General features: G+C 44.5%; 1 protein-coding gene across 1 annotated transcript in view; it reads right to left on the minus strand.

Moving 5' to 3' along the window:
- Positions 1-882: 882 nt before the first annotated feature.
- The window catches only part of LOC129327253 (zinc finger protein 883-like), a 29,841-nt gene continuing 15,202 nt past the window's right edge, over positions 883-15,521 (minus strand). Inside the window, exon 3 of the mRNA XM_054975739.1 lies at positions 883-3,508. Coding sequence (XP_054831714.1) covers positions 1,746-3,508 — 1,763 coding nt within the window. The 3' untranslated portion in view covers positions 883-1,745. The remainder of the gene's footprint in view (positions 3,509-15,521) is intronic.

Here is a 15,521-nt window from a genome sequence, read left to right on the forward strand (position 1 = left end):
GAAGGGCTAAGGGGTTATGGAGGAGCCAAATGAGAAGGCCATATGTTACGCTTCTGATTCCTACCGGGTGAAGTGGAGCGGGCATTTCCACCTGATCAATGCCTGATCACGGCCAGATGAAGGGAACTGGTATTACCACCTGCTCCGCACATAATCCAGTCCAGGTGAAGAGGGCGGGCATTGCCCCCTGCTCTGTGTCCAATTCCTGCCCGGTGAAGGGGGTGAGCATTTCAGCGTGCTCTATGCCTAATCCTAACAGGGTGAAGTGGGGGGCGGATTACCACCTTCTCTGTGGATGATCCCGACCAGGTGAAAGTGGGGCAACTATTGCCTCTTACTCCGTGCAGGATCATGGCTGGGTGAAGAGAGGCAGGCATCGCCACCTGCTCCATGCCTGATACTTTCTGGCTGAAGGGGGAGTACAATATTACTACATGCTCTGCTGCTGATTCCTGCTGGGTGAAGTGTGAGTGGGCATTGCCACCTGCTATGCGCCTGATCCTGCCTGAATGGTGCGGGCATTGCCTCCTGATCCGCACCTGATCCCGGCTGGGTGGTTTATACAGCATTACTGCATCCTTGCCTCGATCACTGCCCTGTGAAGGTGGGGGAGGGGCAGGATGGTCTGCTTTGCCTGTGCCCCCACTAGGGTGCATTCTCTGGAGGCACAGTCTTTCTCATCTAGGCTTCCCGCTCCAGTAGTGCCCTCTGGAGGTGCACCAGGATAACAGGTGAGTGATCTGGAATACGGCTTACCTTTTATATATTAGAATGGGTATTCTAGTGAACTGTGTATGAACTTTAATGTAGCTTGGTAGCAAGTTGTATAACACAGATGTTCTTTTTATCTTTGGACATCTAATTAAAAATAGTGGACAGTGGTAAATAAACGTTCCTTTATTTGCTAGAACTGACTAATCATAACCTGCTCACTTAAATTTTTCTCAACTTTTAAAAAGATTTATGAAGCTTATCTAGTATGTGCAACAGCATCACTCTCAGCTTCGTAGAATGTCACATAATTAAAAATCTGAAGCATCAGCTAAATACAAGACACACCATATTTTTACATTGTCAAATATGAAAGATGTTAGATTTCTTAGTAAACAGCACATACCATTCTTCCCACTGGAAAATTACACTACTCATCATTATGGAAGAAGGATGAAGCATTAATCAATCTCACAACTCCGGTGAATGATCCATTAACACAAGGAGCTTTGAAAAGAGAAAAATATGCATGTTTTGCTCACCGGGGCTAGTATTTAACACTGTTGGATGTTAACAGAAAAGATGTAGGGGAGATGAAGATAAAGGAAGGAATTCCTTTAGGAAGGAAGATAAAGGAAGGAAGATGATGAGATCTTCCTCATCAGGGTAAGCTACCATAAAACACTTTATGGCACGAACAAGCAAGATTAACTGGTGATGGGATGGCTATTTCCCAGTGGGCAATTCGAGTTGTACGGTAAGGCTGCTGCTCACACTGAAGCTCTACCCACTTTCTAAGTATTTATATGGAACCTCCCCGGTGTGAACCTTTTGCTGGCTACTTAGGGTGCCATTTCACATTCCAAGCATTTATATGTCTTCTTCCATGTGAATTCTTCGATAACGAGGTCACCAGTATATGAAAAACTCTTCCCACACTACCATCATTTGTAAGTATTCTTCCCCGCATGAACTTTTTGATTGCTAGTTAATCTGCCCTTCAGTGAGAAGCTATTTGTACACTCCAAGCATTTCTACCGCTTCTCCACTGTGTGAACCTTTTGATGGCTATTGAGGCTGCCATTGCAAGAGAAGCTCTTCCCACATTTCAAGCATTTATATGGCTTCTCCCCTGTGTGAATCCTATGATGTATAGTGAGGCTGCCATTGCGAGAGAAGCTCTTTCCACACTCCAAGCATTTATATGGCTTCTCCCCTGTGTGAATCCTATGATGATTAGTGAGGGCACCACTGTCAGAGAAACTCTTCCCACATTCCAAGCATTTATATGGCTTCTCCCCTGTGTGAATCCTATGATGATTAGTGAGGGCACCACCGTCAGAGAAACTCTTCCCACATTCCAAGCATTTATATGGCTTCTCCCCTGTGTGAATCCTGTTATGTTTAGTGAGGTCGCCACTGTGAAAGAAACTCTTCCCACATTCCAAGCATTTATATGGCTTCTCCCCTGTGTGAATCATGTGATGTTTAGTGAGGTCACGACTGTCAGAGAAGCTCTTCCCACACTCCAAGCATTTATATGGCTTCTCCCCTGTGTGAACCTTTTGATGCCTAGTGAGGCTGTCATTGTGAGAGAAGCTCTTTCCACACTCCAAGCATTTATATGGCTTCTCCCCTGTGTGTATACTGTAATGTTTCCTGAGCCCACTATTCCAAGTGAAGCTCTTCCCACATTCCAAGCATTTATATGGCTTCTCCCCTGTGTGAATCCTGTGATGTTTAGTGAGGTCACCGCTGCGAGAGAAGCTCTTTGCACACTCCAAGCATTTATATGGCTTCTCACCTATGTGAACCTTTTGATGGCTAGTGAGGCTGTCATTGTAAGAGAAGCTCTTTCCACACTCCAAGCATTTATATGGCTTCTCCCCCGTGTGAACCTTTTGATGGCTAGTGAAACCGTAATTCCAAGAGAAGCTCTTTCCACACTCCAAGCATTTATATGGCTTCTCCCCCGTGTGAACCTTTTGATGGAGAGTGAGGTTGCCATTGCGAGCGAAGCTCTTTCCACACTCCAAGCATTTATATGGCTTCTCCCCTGTGTGAACCTTTTGATGGCTAGTGAGGCTGTAATTCCAAGAGAAGCTCTTTCCACACTCCAAGCATTTATATGGCTTCTCCCCCGTGTGAACCTTTTGATGGCCAGTGAGGCCGTAATTCCAAGAGAAGCTCTTTCCACACTCCAAGCATTTAAATGGCTTCTTTCCTGTGTGAATCCTACGATGTATAGTGAGGTTACCATTGAGAGAGAAGCTCTTTCCACACTCCAAGCATTTATGTGGCTTCTCCCCTGTGTGAATCCTGTGATGTTTTGTCAAAACACCACTGTGAGAGAAGCTCTTCCCACACTTCAAGCATTTATATGGCTTCGCCCCTGTGTGAAGCTTTTGATGGCTAGTTAGGTTGCCAGTCCAAGAGAAGCTCTTACCACACTCGAAGCATTTATATGGCTTCACCCCTGTGTGCATCCTCTGATGTTTAGCCAACTTGCTATTCTGAAGAAAGGCCTTCCCACACTTCAGGCATTCATATGTTTTCCGCCATGTTGTAATTTTCTGACATATTTTGACTCGGAGTTTGCCTGGGACCTCAGCGATCTTCCTGCTCTGATGGGCAAGGAATTTCTTCCTCTGCTTCCGTTTTGCTTTCCTTTTGATTCTCTGCCACTTCTTTGGTACCACTTGGTCCCCTGGTTTTGCTTCTCCCTTCAGATCTTCATCTCTTTCCATAATTGCTCTTCCTGGTTCCTTGTCACTTGCCAACTCCCTCACATATGCAGCTGCAAAAGAGAGACGGAAATCACATTTTAAAAAGAAGAAAATCAAAAAGGTAGAAATGACTCAACAAATATTTAAGATTTCATTGCCTTTGAAACCAGAACTCTTTTTATTAAACCACATATTGGTTCCAGTTAATAAAAACCAAAAACATTTGATTTTGAATATAACCATAACAGCCAGGATACTATACGCGAAACTCTAGAAAACGACAGCCATTCCAACGCAAGAGAAACTGACTGAAAGAACTCTTGAGACAGCTGAAATGGATAAATTGTCGAGTTTATTGAAAGACATGGACATTACAATATATAATGATGTTTGGGAGCCTTTTTACAGCTGGATACAAAAGAAGTCTGAAGAAACCTAGCTTTTAGCTAAGATGAAGACGTTTATGGACATTATCTAAAATGAAGGGGGAAATATGCAAATAAATAGCTGATCTGCAGAACACATGGATGTAACAAGAAATATATTAGATTGAATGGTGCGATGTATTAGTTATAAATATGAATTTCTTTCCCCCAACCCCTCTATTCTGTACCCCTTCCTTCTTAGTAAAAAAAATACTTATTTTTTAAAAAAGATAGAAATATCTGTTCACAAGTAAAATGAGTATGAATTGTACTGTAAGGAGCAGGCCTTGTTCCAATGAATATAGAGTAAAAAACTTTGGTTCAAGCTTCGTTGCTGTAAGAAATCTTATTAGGCCTGTTTGCTGAGAAAGGCACAGACACTGTTAATTAGTTGCCCCTGCATTGCTTTCATTTTCTGGGAAAGTGGCCTTGAGAAGCCCAGTGCCTGGTGATAATCTCAGCTCTTCCCATACTCTCTAATCTTTCACAGGGATGTAGTGTCCAATTAAGAAACAAGCCCTGATTGGTTCCCTGAGAGTTAAGAAGCCAATCTGTTTCTAGACGGTTTACCATTCCACACCGTTCCACTCTTGACCAGCCTTGCTATCTTGTAGCTATTGCCAACTATCAGCTATGTGAGAAGAGGGCTTCCAGCTCCATGCCAACTCCAAGTTGCTTAGAGTGACCTGGCATGAATGGGCTTTGGTAAGATCAACCAGCTTTGGAACCAACTCAGAGAATTGTTTTTTTAAATTTTTTTTATTTTTTTACTAGAAGATAAAGGATACAGAATAAAGAGGATGGGAAAAAGAAATTCATATTATATATCACTAATACACTGCACTGTACTATCTATTTCTTCAACGTGTTCTGCAGATCAGCCACTTATTTGCAAATTTTTCCAATCATTTTAAATAATGTCCAATAAAGTCTTCATCCTAACTAAAAGCTAAGTTTCTTCAGATTTTCTCTGTATTCAGCTATAAAATGGGTCCCAAATGTCATTATATATTGTAATGTCTATGTCTTTCAATAAACTTGACAATTTATCCATTTCAGTTATCTCAAGAATCCTTTCAATCAGGTATTCTTGAGTTGGGATGACTGTCGTTTTCCAAAGTTTCACATATAGTATTCTGGCTGTTATGATTATATTCAAAATCAAATGTTTTTGGTTTTTATTAACTAGAACCAATATGTGGTTTAATAAAAAGAGTTCTGGTTTCAAAGGCAATGACATCTTAAGTATCTGTTGAGACATTTTGTGGACCATCTTCCAGAACTCTGCTGCTTTTTTACATGTCCACCACATATGATAATATGAACCCTGGTTACTCTCACATGTCCAACATTTATTTGACATATTTAAAGGCATGTTAGCTATCCTAATAGGAGTTCGATGCCGTCTATAGAACATTTTGTAAATATTTTCTTTCAAAGAAGCTGCTTTTTTCATCCTGAAATTGCCCTTCCACATTTGCAACCATTGCTCTAAGTCAATTGTGTGTCCCACATTCTCTGCCCATTTTATCATGGTATGTTTAACTTCCTCCCCCTGTAATTTTGCGTTTAAAAGCATACTATATAATTTCTTTATTATTTTAACATCAGCACCACATATTATCATGTCAATATTCTCATCCTTTTCGTAGAAGCCCGTTTTTTTGTCTTTTTTATATTTAGATTCCAATGGTGCCTGGCCCCACCATCCCAACTCAATGTCTAACTCTCTCATTTCTTTTGAATTTTTTAATAGACCAGCTGGTTTCAACAGTACCTTATAGGTAGGGGCTTTCCCCTCTTTTTTTCAAGTTAGGTTGTGTAAATGCTTTGATTGGGGAGACCCACAAAGGCATTTTCTCATAAAAGACAAGTCTTAATCTTTCCCAAACCATCATTAATACCAGTACAGCCTGGTTAAGTTCCTTGAAAAAAGCTTGGGGTACCCCTACTGGTATGTTTTGGAACAAGAATAGGACTCTGGGTAGAACATTCATTTTTATCACCACAATTCTTCCCAGCAATGATATCTACAAGTCTTTCCATCTTTCCAGATCTTTTAAAATGGCTTTTATTTATTTTTATTTATTTATTTTTAATTACTAACACTACAAAAAAGGGAAAAGGGAACAGGGGGAAAGGGAAGAAACAACATATAAAAAACTACATCTACAAGTATTGCATTCCCTTCATACTACAATTATTTAAAGTTAAGACTTTTTAATATGCTATTAGATCGGTAGATCTTATAAAATACAAATTACAGTCAGGATCAGGTCTTCTCCCCCCCCCCGCCCGCGTCTTGGTCGCAGCTCTCTCTGAACAGCTACAATAGCTGTGCTCGCTCCCTCCTCCCCATTTCCCCCCATCAGATTCTAAATCCTCTCCTTGCTGGAACTCTTGATGATTAAACACAAAGTCCCTTAGCTGTACTTCCAATGTTATCTTGTAGGTTTGGTCTTTATAACTGAACCAGATACCTTCCGGAAATAACCATTTGTATTTTATTTCACGCTTCCTCAGAAGAGCTGCAAACCTTTTATATTTGAATCTTCTTTTCCGAGCTAAAAATGGAATGTCCTTCAATATCTTAACCTTGTTATCCAGAAAGTCCAAATCCACATTGTACGAATTATATAAGATGGTGTCCCGAGTCTTCTTAGATGAAAAATCGATAATAATCTCGCGAGGCAGCTGACGCTTCATTGCATATTTTGAAGATGTCCGGCGGACTTCCAAAATGTCGCTTTTTAACTCTTCTTTAGTTGCCTTTGCGGATGACGCCAAAAGTTCCGACACCAAGTCCTTTAAGTTTTCACTTTCCTCCTCCTTCACATTCTGAAGACGCAATACCGTCTGAGCACGATCCACTTGTAACCATATCAATTGATTCTCCAAAAGCTTTACTTCTTTGTTTGTTGCTTTCATGAGTACTGCGTTTTCGCGAGCAGACTGCTCTGCCCCTGACGCTGCGTCTTTAATGGTTTTCACTTGATTCTCAACTGAGCCAACCCTTTGACCGATTTCATTTAGCTTATCAACAAAGGGCTTCATAGCTTCGACGACCGACCGTTTAACCAGCTCTTCAAGAGACTCTCCTTTCCCCTGCAAAGCAGCCGAAACAGATTTGCCCACAGCAGGGCTCTGCTTTTTCGTCGCCATCTTAGGGGGGGGGGAGTCCGCCAACTAAGTTCCAAAACTCAATGAAGGGGAAGATATCTGAACCTTCTTAGCTTCAACTCCCACCAATCCTTCTCATACGCTTGGAATGACAGAAGGGATTCGCTACTTACAGGTTTTCACCTTAAATCTGCTTCTTGCCGTTCTCCATGGCCCAGCAGCACGCGATGTGCTGTGCAAGTCTACCGGCCTCCGTAGGAGCAAATGGGCAATTTACCCCCTGCATCGACTGCAGGGGGCTCTTCCCGCCGCGCTCCGGACCCTGACCCCTTCACTGGGAGTCCTGGGGGTTAACCCTCGCAGGTCAACCACCCGGTCAGGCTGCTCGGGCGCTTCCTCCCAGACCTGCGGAGAGGAGCGTCCGACATGGCCGGGAAAACGAAACCGAATCTAAAATTGCTTTTATTAATGTCATATAGTTATCATTCTTAATTCTAACTCCTCTAATTTCATCTGAATTTCGTATCTTATCCATAAGTGTTTCCAATGTTAGTATGAACAGAAGAAGTGATAGCAGACAGCCTTGTCTCATTCCTTTTTCAATTTTTATTGGTTCTGTTAATTAGCCGTTAACTACAATTCTGTTTTTTTGTTTATCATTATTTTTTTGGATTATTCTAAGAAAATGTTCTCCACATTGCATCTCTCCTAATTGTTTAAACATAAATTGCCAGTTAAGATTGTCAAAAGCTTTATCCATATCAAGAAACATTAGAGCTAGCTGTTTTTCTGGGTGGGCCTCATAGTATTCAAGATATTTAATATTTTCCTTATGCTGTGGCTAGTCTGTCTTCCTGTTAGAAAACCCGCTTGGTCTTGATGGATCATTTGGTCCAGTATTTTCTTCATTCGCCATGAGAGTATAGTTGCAAAGATTTTATAATCTACATTCAACAGTGAGATTGATCTGTAGTTTTTAATTTCTTTCAAGTCTGTTCCTTCCTTTGGTATTAGAGAAATCGTGGCTTCTTTCCAAGTCTCTGGCAAGGATTCTCTATCCCATATTTTTTCCATCAAGCACTTGAATGGGGCTATTAGGGTCTCTTCAAAACATGGGTAGAATTCAGCTGGAATGCCATCTAGTCCTGGAGATTTTCCCTTATTTTGTCTTTTAATTGCCTGTGCTATTTCGTTCATAGTAATTGGATCATTTAAAATTTTTCCCTGTTCTTCCTTAAATTTCTTCAGTTGCATGTTCTTTAAACAGGCTTCTTGTTGCTCTGGATGGACAGTCATTTTCCCATAAAGCTTTTTATAAAAGAGTTCTACCACCTTCTTTATTTCCTCCTGAAGTATTTTCTCTTCTCCTTTTTCATCCCTCAATATTATTTGTCTTTTAGTTTTCTCTTCTTAATTTGTAAGCTAGTCACCTTGTGGGTTTATTTGCGTTTTCAAAGTAATTTAATTTTGCTAATTTAATTTTTTTCTCCATCTCCTCTGTTAATATCAGGTTAAGTTTATATTGCAGTATCTTTATCTTCAGTTTTACTGTATCTTTTCCAGGGGTGTCTTTTAGGTTGTCTTCCTCTTCCTTTTAATTCCTTTCCAATTTCTGGTAGTCTTTATTTCTCTCTTTCTTTTTATGTGCTGCATATCTAATGGCCAGTCTTCTAAAAAGGTCTTTACTTGCATCCCACACTATATCCACAGTTGTTCCATTGTTTAGATTTTGTTTAAAAAAACCATTCCATTTCTTTGGAAACCATATCTTTAAATTTTTTGTCCTTTAATAGGCCTATATTCAGTCACCACATAATGGTCTTCTTTCTCCTTTTATCCTTATTATCAGAGGGTTGTGATCTCCAATCACTTGCGGTAAAATATCTATTTCTTCCATGTCCGCCACTGCCAATGTTCAGGCCCAGCACATATCTATTTGTGATTTGTGTCTATCAGAGTAGAAGGTATAATTGGTTGAATTCGGGTTTCGAATTCTCCATAAATCCACAAGGGCCAGTTCCTCTGCAAATTCAAAAAATGTCTTGGGGAGGGGTCCCCCCTTTTTTCCCGTTCTTCACCTGTTTCCTATCCAAACTTTTATCTACCACTGCATTAAAGTCTCCCCCTATATATATATCATTGTAATTCAAGTTGGATATGTCAGGATCTCTTTTAATATGCAGTTCCTTAACCAGAGTTACGCCATACTTAATTTGTAGATGTTAGCCTTTTTCTTCCTGGGTTGAAATTACGGGCCCAAATGGAAACTTAACTGTGGGAGTTTGTTATCGCCCTCCAGATCAGAAAATAGAGGAGGATTATAAAATGATGACAGGATTAAAGATGACTGCTAAACAAAAAAACTGTGTTGTAATGGGTGATTTTAACTACCCACACATTGACTGGGCCAATGGGTGTTCGAATCGGGGGAGAGAAAGTGAGTTTCTAGACTGTCTCAATGACTGTGCTATGGAACAGATGGTTACAGAACCTACTAGGGGAGAGGTGATCCTGGATTTGGTCCTCAGTAATGCTGAAGACCTGGTGAGAGATGTAAATGTGATTGCACCACTTGGGAACAGTGACCATAATGTTATTGAGTACAACATATGTATAAATAGGAAATTGCCAAATAAGACCAACACAGCCATGTTTAACTTCAAAAGGGGTAACTTTTCTGAGATGAGGGGGTACGTGAAGAAGAAACTGAAAGGGAAAGTAAAAAAGGTCAAAACACTTGGGGAATCTTGGAGACTATTTAAAACTACAATCCTGGAAGCTCAAATTAAATATATACCGCTGGTTAGGAAAGGCACAAATAGGTTTAGGAAAAGGCCAGCATGGTTAACAAGCAATGTAATAGAAGCTGTAAAAGGTAAAAAGGATTCTTTTAGGCAGTGGAAAACTAGTCGGAGTGAGGTTGATAAAAAGGAGCATAAGCTGTGGCAAAGAAAGTGCAAGTCTGTGATCAGACAGGCAAAAAGGGAATATGAGGAGCATATTGCAAAGAACATAAAGAAAAACAATAAACAATTCTTTAAATATATTAGAAGTAGGAAACCAGCTAGGGAGGCAGTGGGGCCCTTGGATGACCAAGGCGTAAAAGGATTACTAAAGGGTGATAGGGAAATGGCCGAGAAGCTGAATGCGTTCTTTGCTTCCGTCTTCACTGTGGAAGATAAGAAGTGCATGCCCACTCCGGAAGCACTGACTTTGGGAGGGGTTTTGAAAGACCTGAGTCACATTGAGGTGACGAGAGAGGAGGTTATGCGACTGCTAGATAATTTAAAAACTGATAAATCACCGGGCCCAGATGGCATACATCCAAGAGTTCTGAAAGAACTCAAGTGTGAACTTGTAGATCTCCTCACAAAAATATGTAATCTGTCATTAAACTCTGCATCTGTTCCTGAGGACTGGAAGGTAGCTAATGTTGTCCCCATCTTTAAAAAAGGTTCCAGGGGAGATCCGGGAAATTACAGGCCAGTCAGCCTGACGTCAATACCGGGTAAGTTGGTGGAAACTATTATCAAAAATAAAATTAGTGGGCACATTGATGACCAAAAGCTGATGAGGAAAACTCAGCATGGGTTCTGTAAGGGAAGATCTTGTCTCACCAATCTGTTAGAGTTCTTTGAGGGAGTGAACAAACAAGTGGACAAGGGAGATCCGATAGATATTGTTTATCTTGACTTCCAGAAAGCTTTTGACAAAGTTCCTCATCAAAGGCTCCTAAGTAAGCTCAGTAGCTATGGGATAAAGGGCCAAGTCCTCTTGTGGATCGAAAACTGGCTAATTAATAGGAAACAGAGAGTGAGTATAAACGGGCACTTCTCACAGTGGAGGGTGGTGAGCAGTGGGGTGCCACAGGGGTCGGTATTGGGTCCAATGCTTTTTAACTTGTTTATTAATGATTTGGAATTGGGATTAAGCAGTGAAGTGGCTAAATTTGCAGATGACACGAAATTGTTCAGGGTGGTGAAAGCCAGAGAGGATTGTGAGGCACTCCAAAGGGATCTGTCGAGGCTAGAAGAGTGGGCATCCATGTGGCAAATGAGGTTCAATGTAGCCAAGTGCAAAGTAATGCACATTGGAACCAAAAATCCAAAATATAAATACAAGTTGATGGGGTCTGAACTGGCGGAGACTGACCAAGAGAGAGATCTTGGAGTCATGATAGATAACTCACTAAAAACGTCAGCACAGTGTGCGACTGCCATAAAAAAAGCTAATGCTATGCTAGGGGTTATTAGGAAAGGGATTGAAAACAAATCAGCCGGTATCATAATGCCTCTGTATAAATCGATGGTGAGGCCTCATTTGGAGTACTGTGTACAGTTCTGGTCGCCACACCTTAAAAAAGATATCATAGCACTGGAAAAAGTACAGAGAAGGGCAACTAAAATGATTAAAGGGTTGGAACACTTTCCCTATGAGGAAAGATTGAGGCGCTTGGGGCTCTTTAGCCTGGAGAAAAGACGACTGAGGGGAGACATGATAGAGGTTTACAAGATAATGCACGGGTTAGAGAAGGTAGAGAAAGATGTGTTTTTCTCCCTTTCTCACAATACAAGAACTCGTGGGCACTCTATGAAATTATTGAGCAGTCGGGTTAGAACAGATAGAAGAAAATACTACTTTACACAAAGGGTGATAAACACATGGAATTCGTTGCCACAGGAGGTGGTGGCAGCTACAAGCATTGCCAGCTTCAAGAGGGGACTGGACAAATATATGGAGCAGAGGTCCATCAGTGGCTATTAGCCACAGGAGATAGATGGTATTCTCTTTGTGGGGAGGTGGTGCTCTGTTGTCTTGGTGCTGGAAGGAAGGCAGTGGGAGGGCTTCTGGTGTCCTGGCCTCACTGACAGTCCTTTAGATGGCACTGGATTTCTAGCCACTGTGTGTGACAGAATGTTGGACTGGATGGGCCACTGGCCTGATCCAACATGGCTTTGCTTATGTTCTTATGTTCTTATGTTCAGGTCCAGATGTTATTTTGACCGCAGTTTCCATGGGAGAGAATACCCTTTATCTGTCTCTTCAGCCGGCGACCTTGACGGCCCAAACCTTCCCATGTCCAATTTCTCATCATACAGAACTATGGGGAGAGGCTGGGATTGAAGGGTTTGATGTATCACAGGTTTCATTTTGTATCTCATTCTCAACAAAGCTTCTGTTCAGTCAAGTTCCGTTTAGGCCTTGAAATAATGGATACTTGTATCTTGAATGCTGTCTTTCAATAAACCTTTAGGAATCAAGAAACTTTTCGCTTCTTGCAGAAGGGGGAGATGGACTCTAGATAACAGGGATTCCATAGTCTGACATTTTGTTGAGAATCTCCTTTAACTCCCCCGACCCCTCACCCAGGGAGGATGGATACCAGTGAAGATGATTGATCAGTCCGATCCTGGAGGAGGGTGTGGGGTCTCAGAATGTGCCTGCCAGTGGTACTGAGCAGGATAGAGCGATCATCGGGGATGCCCAGTCAAGGCCGAGTGGGATTCATGGTGGCGACCAGCTGATTTTGCTGCCCACCCTGCAGCAGTGGGGCTCCAGACCCCGGGAAACCAGAGAGCGACGGGCCGGCACCACGTTCTCCCATTCGATGATCGATTTAAGCAGAACCGTTGGATCGACGGACCAGGGAGCAACGGGAGGCCCTGTTTGGGAAATGGGTTGCCTGTCCAAGCTCTCTGCAGGCGCAACACGGTCCAGTTCCCAGCCGTGGTACTGGTGGGATGCAGAGGCCGGGCAGCTAGTGGAGTGTGATCCCCGGGAGGATACTATCAGGCCTCAGGACTGGGAGGCCCCGTGCAATGAACTTTTGAGTTGGGACTACACCGATGTAGGTTCAGCCAGAACCTGGGACAATGGCATCGGATCCCAGGGGAGAGATCCACGTTGGAATCACTTGCAAAATCAAGCCCATGTGGTGCAGTATGGAATACTGGCGGTGACAGGCATAGCAAAGGGCTGGATAGCCAGCACGTCAGAGGAAGAAGGGCCTCCTGTGGAAGGAGGGGTAGAGCCACCGATCATTGAAGGACCTTCGGACTGGATACCGGTGGACGCAGAAGAAGAAGCAGACAATTGGCAGCGGCCTTGGGAAGAGACCTTGCTGCGGCCTGACCAGATGGAGCCGGTCAAGCAGCAGAAAGAAACGGAGCCTGGTACTCCTGCTCATTATCACTGGCTGGAAGACAGGATGGGAGCGATGGAAGAGGATTTAGCTCAAGCCGTTTATCTCATCGGCCTATTGGTGCAGGGTGAGGGAGCTTCACAGTCGGCTCAGCGGGGACACGTGGCCGGGGTCGCAGCCTCTCGGGGCCAAGCTCAACTTCAGCAGCCCCCTGCTCTGCCTGCTCCAGGGGCCTGGCCCGCAGGGACAAGCCCAGCCTGGGCCCCAACAGCCCCCAGGTCTGGCTCCCCAACAGCAACTGCCACCACCGCCACCACCTCAACCTATTCAGCCTCTGCCGCCGCCTCAACTAATTCCTGCCCCGCAGCCACAACAACCACCCCTGCTTCTTCAGCTGATTCCGGCCCCGCAGCTAGTCCAGCAGCCACCTCCACCGCTGCTGGTCCAACCTATTCTGGCCCCACAACTGCAACAACCACCGCCGCCCCTTCAGCCGATTCCGGCTCCACAGGTGGTCCAACAAGTGGTCCAACAGCCACTTCCACCGCCACCTCAGCCAATCCCCACTCCGCGACCCCAGCAGCCACCACCTCTTCCTGCCCCGGGCCCACCACTGCCACCGCAACAGCTGCCACCGCAACCATTGCCTGTTCCTCGTCCTCAAGGGCCCGTTGGTCCAGGAGCGCCAGGAGGGGCTGGACCTGTTCCCGGAGTCCCGCCAGCAGGCCAGCTGATGCAGGTGAGGTGGTCCGGTCCGAGGCGGCAGGGACTCGCCAGACAGGCTGGGGTTGCACTGCGAAGGCTGGTACAGCCACCACCCAGACCTCAACAAGTTCCAGGATGGGTGCCAGCTCCCCTGCAACCACAGCCACAACCGGGGCCCCCGCTGCTGTTTGGCCCTCCACCTCCAGCGTGGCAGGCAACCCAGGGCAGGCCAGGAGGAGCGGAATTGCCTATGGGGTGGATTAAGTTGGAGGCCACCTTTGATGGGGACACCCATAAACTGGGATTTTTCATGGTGCAGGCTCTCCAGTTTTTCAACCGGTGGGGCTACCTTTTCCCGGATGAGGAGTGTCGGGTTACTCATTTGTCATCCCGGCTGGAAGGCAAAGCAGTGGAGTGGTATGTGACTCTATATTACTCGGGGGCTCCCGAACTGGGACACCTTACAGGACTTTATCGCAGCCCTGAGAGCCCAGTACGAGGACCCCTTGGAGGAGAAGCAAGCCTGTACCGAGCTGCAAACTCTTTGGCAGGGAACACAACCCGTAAGGGAGTATGCGGCTAAGTTTCGTCAGTTGGCAGCCAAGTGCCCTCATTGCAAGGAAGGAAGATAGTGATGTTCAGGAGTGGAATGAATCCCAGGTTACTGAATATAGCTTTAATGCAAGATGATCCCCCAACACTTCTGGGTTGGATACAATTGGCGTGCAAAGTGGAAAACCGCACTCAAGTAGTCTGCCTTGTGGAGCGGCAACAGGCTATGGGAACCAGAAAACCCCCTCCTGTGGCGAGGGGGGCCCAATGGACTCCGATAGTCAGGGGAGCTAGGGAGACCCGATGCAGACAGGGACTTTGTTTGCAATGTAGCAACAGTGGGCATTTTGCGGCTCAGTGCCCTCTTCGAGCACAAGCCCCACCAGCTCCCCCACCGACTTGTCCAGTCCCTGCACCGAGGACCAGCCGAGGGAAAGGAATGCAGAGGAAGGGGTGTCTGGAACAGGGGCTAGACGCCGAGGAGGTGAAAATGGAGCTAGATGTCCAGTTTGCGGAGGCAGACACTCCCAGCCCACCATCGGGAAATGAGATGGATCTGTCATGAAGAGGCCCCAATGGCAGATCACAGAGGAAACCACCCCGGAAGAGGTGAGAGAGAGAGGTGCCATATTATTTGTACCAGTAATATTAATCAATCCAAAAAGGGGAACTCATATTCGAGTGCAGGTGTTAATTGACTCGGGCTGTTCAAGAGACATTATTGCACTGGCTCTGGTGAATGGCTTGGGATTAGAAACCCGAGAATTAAAGAGCCCATTATTTTTGAACAAATGGATGGTTCCAACATGAATCCAGCTGTCCGAGAAACAGAGCAGGTGCCCACAGGGATGGGTAAACATTGGGAAAGCCGATCTTATATCGTCAGTCAAGCGGCTAAGTATCCCCTCATCCTGGGCAGCCGATGGCTTTGGGATCATAATCCCAACATTAATTGGGCCAAAGGACATTAATTGGGCCAAGCCTTTAGCGAGGAGGAGGCAGTCAGCTTGCCCCCCCCCCCCACAATACTGACTGTGCAATTGAACTGATTGCGGGGGGAAGTCTCCCCAAGGGAAAACTGTACTCCATGAGCCCAGGGGAGAGAGAGGAGTTACAAAATTTTATAGATAAGAATCTGGA

The sequence above is a fragment of the Eublepharis macularius genome, chromosome 4, assembly GCF_028583425.1.
Source record: "Eublepharis macularius isolate TG4126 chromosome 4, MPM_Emac_v1.0, whole genome shotgun sequence".
Taxonomy (NCBI): Eukaryota; Metazoa; Chordata; class Lepidosauria; order Squamata; family Eublepharidae; genus Eublepharis; species Eublepharis macularius.